Raw genomic sequence first — 6,686 nt, 5'->3', positions numbered from 1 at the left:
ATAAAAATATGAAAATAGATAAAACAATAATTCAAAATGTGAAAAAAAAAGGGGAAAACTGGATTAAAGAAGGGGCGGTGGAAGAATTTACCAGAATTCTCTAATCGACACAGAAGAGATGGGGTTTTAGGAGGAGGAACGAGGAGAAGGTTTCGCATTCACGGAGTATGAAAACCTGAGCAAATAGTGAAGGAAAAGAAACCGATCAAGAACGATGGACGCCATGGATACCGACACGGCGAGCAATACCCGGGATATGGGGGAGGAGGATGCCGGGGACGGGCCGGCCGGCGGCCATCGCCGCGACGCCCACGAGAGCGTGTGGAATCTACTCGCCTTGGCCCGCCAGCTTATCGACCAGGGGAAGCCCTCTCTTGCTCTCCAAACCGTAAGCTCCTGTTCTCTATTTATATGCAAAAGAAATCACTTTTTTTGTTTTTCTTCGGAGAGTCGGAAAGAACGAATTTTTGTTGTCTTTAAATCCCGTTTGTTTCTTGGTTTATCATTTTATTGATTAATGTTATGTTATTTCCGGCATAGCACTGATTCGTCTTTGTGGCAGCAGCTTAAAACATCGAATTTATGGGATCTTTTTGTTTACTTTTGAACCACATATCCTGTTCTCATGATTTGATGCGTAATGGCGTTGCTCAATCTTGTGACTGGGGTCGGGGGTATTAAAAATTTAGATGGAATCATCACGATACGAGTTCTTTTGAAAGCAGTTTTTAAGATGGCATTTGATTTGTTTGCTTGTAATTTGATGAAATCCACCTAGTCCAAACTATCTTGGGTAACAAATTAGAAAGTTTAACTATGTACTCAAAGGAAAAGTGATGAATTGCGAATTAATATAACGAGAGAGAGAGAGAGAGAGAGAGAGAGAGAGAGAGAGAGAGAGAGAGAGAGTAAAGAATAGGATTGAATGCAAGTTAATTATTGTATTTCTTAATGGATACATTTTTGTTCTTGTTATGGAGCGGATGTCTGGGTTTTGGCTGGAGGGTTTGTAGAAAAGAAAGGTAGGAAAAATTTCTGAATGGAAGTCTTGCAATGGGATTTAAGGATGTGAATTGTGATGATGTATAGGGCTTTAAGTGAAAAGGTGAAAATCATAAGGTGCACAAGGTGGTGCTAAACTTATGGATGGGGGTTGTGGTTGTTAGGTAGAGGTGTCGTTGCTAGATTCTGGGAGAATGCCGTGGCACTGGTGATTCCCAGGATTAATTTTCCTATTGTTGTGGATTTTCTTAGGTTCACTTTTAATCTGGTAAAAAATACAAACCATTTTAATATGATGGTTGGGATCTCTCAGAGGAGAATTAAGACTGAATAGTCAGGTGGGATCTTATATCGTATGTTGTAGAGTATGGGCATGGAGCTTCTCTCCTATTCAAAAATAATTCAGTTATTTGATTTTCTTGAAAGTTAGCATCTAGTTGTTGCTGATGTAGAGATCCACTTTTAATATTACTTGGTTCTCTTGTGCACCTGGATGTCGAAGGAGGAAGAGTTAATGATTGAGTAAATAGGAAGAGCTTAGGCTATTGAATAAGAGAATGTAATAAAGTACTAAAGGAGAGAATTTGTTTTATAATGAAAACTATAGTCAGGCCTTATGAAGCAGTATGTTTCAAAGATTTACATGTCGCAACACCTGGAACTTAAAGTTGAGAAGGTTTTGAAGCCTCTCATGACAAAATATTTGATTTTATATAGTCACAAATGGTTGAAATGAGATTATTGGCAGCTAGTCTCCTTCAGAGCAAAGGAGCAAGATATTCTTGGGCCTAGAATAGGATATCTGTAAGGACTTGAAGGCTGTAATGGAGGATTTCTTTCATTTAACAAGTGGTCAGATTGAGATTATGCAACTTGTCTTCAGAGAGAGATCTGTCCATTATGCCGTTAGTTTTGGGCCTTACTGAATTTTGCTTTACATGTTACCTAGTTCAACAAATATCAAAAAAAAATTTAAGATAATATTTAAGTAATTAATTGCATCCCAAATTTAGTTAGCAAAATAATCCTCCCATTGCTATGTCAAGAACTTCTTGTTAGCTTCTTTGGGGTCAAGGAGCTAAGGTCAAATTAGTCAATCATGATTTGTCAAGAACTTGCACCAATGATATGTCAGCTAAGGTCAAGGAGCTTGCTACTTTTGAAATAAAAGTGGAAAGTGAAGAGAATAATGTCTAATTCAATTACAAATGGAACTAGCACCAACTAGCCTCTTAGTATCATTTCATCATTATCAAAACCATTTCATTTGCTTGATTTGTAGGACTCACAGAAAGCTGATCTGATATCCATCTAACATGTCAGATGGAGAAGCAGATAACCACAGAGGGATGGGGGTTGCTGGACCAGGAACAAGGGTGACAGGAAAAGGTGGAGAAAGACAGAGAGGTGCCCAAAGGGTAAAAATCAAATGCCAAAGTTACAATGAAATGGATCTCCCTTCTTTAGTTACTTGAAATTGCAGGGGCTCCTTTTGCTAGTGCTTGGAACAGCCTTGATGTCCTAATTGGTCTTGTTTATGTGGCCTTAAGGATAACAGGGCCTGCTAGACATTTGATCAGATTCAAAGGAAGAAATTGTTGGTAGGCAGATTTGGGAAGGCTATTTTTCTAAAATATTTTGGACAAGGGTATCTAGTTAAACATTTAAACAATTGTTATTTTGAAAAGAAGCTCAGAGCCACCAAGTTTGAGAATAAGGTGGGATCCCTGAATGTAGTGGCTGGTGAATCACTGATCAAAAAGCAGATGGAATTGTCCATTGCGATATATAAAAAATGATCGGTTTGAAAATGCTGTACGAAATGAAATGTCACAATATTTTTTTTATACATGTGCCCTTCAAGCACAGAAAAAAGGCACCAGTCCGTCCATAAGTCCACATGTCGATCGCAGAGCCTACATTTTGGAATTTAAACCTTCGATTCGTTTTGTGATATGTGTGAATTTTCATCTCCTGTCCTTTATTTGGTCTAGTTTCATTTTATTCTTGAAGAACAAGAAGACACCTTATAATACTGAAGAATGAAATGAACTTATGATACGATCACACTTTTTATTAAGTTAACCAAGCTCAGGAAATATACTTCATTAAAATTTACTACAAAATGGGCATTATGCAAGTATTAGGGCTCTTTGAAGGAGTAGCACATAGATCGAGACCTTTTCCTCTGTTATATAGGAGGTCGTTGTGGAGGCCCATGGTATTATGATAAAGTATGTTCCCTATAATATGCAGGCTATCAAGCACATAAAAAAAAATTGTACCACAGCATACTAGAAGATGGTGTATCAGGGGCAGAGCCAGGGTTTTTCATTTCGAGGGCCAAAAATATCAAAAATACAAACATTAATTGGTGCCAATCTAATAAGAAAACAATTAACTAGATTTACATCGTATAACCTCATTATGTATTTTCCCATATTTCATAGTTTTCATATTATAGCTTGCAGATCTGAATAATGTAAAGGAATTTCACCCAATTATCAATAGATTAATAATTAATAAAACCATTGTAATTCCATTTTTTTTTACCTAAAGGCATATTTGACGAGTGAGATAATTTCTTCTAACTTTATATGACATTATATGGTAAACAAAATCTAATACATCACAGTATCATGTTAAATAAAAGTGATAAGGTGATGGTTCTATATTTGTGCTAGAAAGACAGCTTTACGTGATTTACTTAAAAGTAAGGGGTATTAGATGGATGGTTGTGATCCCATCATTATCATTGTTATCTGGAGTAAATTGTATAGTTACTGAAAGAAAAATGTAGAAGATGCTGACGTCTCTCACATATAATAGAGAGACCAGGGAGGGGGTGCACTTGGAGTGATCTTAGGAGTAATGGTAGAAATTTGGGATTGAGCTCAAAGAGATTACATTTGCCAAAAGTTTAGGGAAATGAGAGGGTGTTTATTAGGCAATATCTTAAAAGGGGCCAATCCTTTGGAGAGAAAACATAGGGGCGCTGCCATATATTAATGAATGAGTTTAGGAGGGCCACATTTCAACTAAGGAATTTCAAAACCTCCCCACAAAATCAAAAAAAAAAAAAAAAAAAAAAACACCATGCAGGAGGGTATCCATTTTAGAATTGTTTTAGTGAAACAAGTAGGAATATTACGAAGGGTTGTTGATGCATTTAATCTCTCAGTTTAACCCCAAAATGCTTCTTAGAGATTCTAAAAGTTAGACATAAATAAGCTCAATTTTAGGCGAGATTGTTAAAATGGTAGTCCAGGAAAAGATAACTGATGTTAGTAGCTGTTGGATCGATTCCTTCAGAAACATGAGTGATTCTTTTAGACAGTAGAAACAGAAACAAGGCTACATTTTACAATTGTACAGGATGACATAATTTGGGGGTCAGTTTCTTTATGTGTAATTATGAGTATTTTGTATTTCTTAATTTAACTGCCTAGTTATAAAGGTTACTCTCAAATTCTGACTGCAAAAGTGGGAAACAGGTATTGGCAGCCATGAGATCTGAAGGTGGAGAACAAGCTGTCTTCCAAACTCTAAACTGCGCACGTGAGCTCTACAGGAACAAAATGCAGGCTAATGCTGCTGCGGACGAACTGGCCTCCTTGTTTGCAGAATGTGTTATAGCTCAAGCACAGCCTATAAGATCTGACCCACCACAACCTCATGCGGCTGTTCCTTCTACTCTGCTTGATGCTAATGACACTTCCATACTTGCAATGACTGGGAGGAAGCAGATTATGTTGGAAGCCTTTGCAGATGGAAGTAGCTTTGTCTGTCTGCAGTGTGGAGGCCTTGTCAGCAATCTACGCAAGGAGGAACATCTGTCATACTGGTGTAGTCAGGTCTGATCTCAATAGCATGACTTTCTTGCTTTTCTGCTGTCATATTTATGCATGTATCATATCATCATCACTGGCAGCGGCCTCACCATAATCATATAAAGAATGATTGGTGTTATTTGTGGAACTGCCGGGTCCGTATTCCAGATTGTCTGAAGCACAAGGCACTACTAGTGCATCGATTATGATATAGAAGAGCAGTAGACTGTTGGAAACTTTTGTTTTCTTAGCGTGCTTGTTGCTTGCATGTCTTACACTGTGATAAACAACAATGGGCGCTGGCTGGGTTCTCCAGCTAATTGAGTATGTTCTGACATTAAAGGAAGACTTCTTGATCCATAGTCTTGTCCAGACTCTTGCAATTAAAAGTACTGTTTTTTTCGCAGCTTGATCAGCGGTACAAGGTTGGTTAAAAGTCATCTTCCTGCCTGTAAGCTGGTTTTCAATTAACCACTCAGATGAACATTGACGTTTTTCTATTGAACAAAGCCTGCTAGTGCTGCACATGGCGGTGCTGAACTCCTTCGGTTCGTAAAATGGTTGCTGCCACTGCGGTTGCAATTATTTGAGATGAGCTGATTCACCATCCATCTCTTTGGAAATTACACATGAAATTTGTAGTGGCTTTACAGAATTCTCTATGGTTCTGATCATATGTGGTTGGATTTGGTTTCTTCCGTCAATGTTCGACGAGTTTGGTTGCTTTGGCTATTAGAATGGAGTATGCCTTCTTGGGTTGGTTGTTATTTGTCTTAGCTAGTTGGATACTTTTAATTGGACTTGGATTTATGTTATATGGTAATTTAAGAAAGAAAAATTAGTGTTCGGTTGAGTGTTATCTTTGTACTGGAAGGATGAACTGGGTCTGCATGATTGGGTTAATGGAACCTGTTTTGGGGCTGAGAATCTCTGGAGGTTAAAGGATAAAAGGTTAAGGCTTCTTAGGCTTTCGTCAAAGGATTAGAATTAACCTTTGCTGGCTATGTACATATTTGATTCATGTGACAGGCCAAAGAAAGGAGGTTTAATGGACCGCTATGACTCAGTTTATGATATCGTCTTGATTAGTTCCAGACATAGACAGGCTTGTGTGGTTCAAAATAGTACTTGATGGATGGCTGTAATCCTGGATGGATCTATACATCAATGAAAAAACATCTAAATTAACTCAAAACCAAAAGTGACATATTTTAGAGTTTTTTTTATGCATTTATTAAATTGATAAATGCTAGAGTTTTAAAGAAATGCCACCACACTTGGCTTGATATATATTTTTAGAACATTGAAATCAACTGAAATTTTATTTGTATTGTTTAAAAGAAATCACCACCAGCCTCCTGTACAAAATAGACTTCTATTGTCGGTCCTATTCTATACTCTGTCGTGTTGTACCGAACCTCAGGCTTCTATTGTCGATTCTGCTTCCGACCTTGTAGCGTCCCGTCCACAGTCTGAACTGAGCTTAGTGGGCCAAGCCCATGCTGACTTCTTTTAACAAGTTGAACGGCAGAGTGGCAGACTAACCGAGCCACCTTCTGCTGAGCTCAAGCGGACCACAAGCCCACTTAAGCTGGACCAAGTTCAGCTTGGAATATTTCTATTTTTCGGTCCTATTCTTATTTTTTAGTAATATTACTATTCAGGTAATCTTCCTTTTTTTGAAATATTACCATTATTGGTAATATTACTATTTTTGTAGAATTGCTATTTTCGTAATATTACTATTTTTGGTATATTACTATTTTTGGAAATATTACTCTTCATGGTAATATTGCTATTTTGGGAAATATTGCAATTATTGGAAATATTCCGTTTTTAGAAATATTACTATTT

The 6,686-nt window shown here is 37.5% G+C and overlaps 1 protein-coding gene across 1 annotated transcript; it reads left to right on the top strand.

Moving 5' to 3' along the window:
- On the top strand, positions 1 to 5,691 carry LOC103697109 (uncharacterized). The gene is made up of 3 exons (XM_008778899.6): positions 1 to 388; positions 4,497 to 4,856; positions 5,240 to 5,691. The coding sequence occupies exons 1-3, from the start codon at positions 215 to 217 to the stop codon at positions 5,264 to 5,266; spliced, it is 561 nt and encodes a 186-aa protein (XP_008777121.2). The 5' UTR covers positions 1 to 214; the 3' UTR covers positions 5,267 to 5,691.
- Positions 5,692 to 6,686: the final 995 nt, after the last annotated feature.

Source organism: Phoenix dactylifera, chromosome 2 (assembly GCF_051530095.1).
Source record: "Phoenix dactylifera cultivar Ajwa chromosome 2, Ajwa_hap1_PhDact_Kaust_v1.1, whole genome shotgun sequence".
NCBI lineage: Eukaryota > Viridiplantae > Streptophyta > Magnoliopsida > Arecales > Arecaceae > Phoenix > Phoenix dactylifera.
This window is presented reverse-complemented; position numbering and strand designations above follow the sequence as displayed.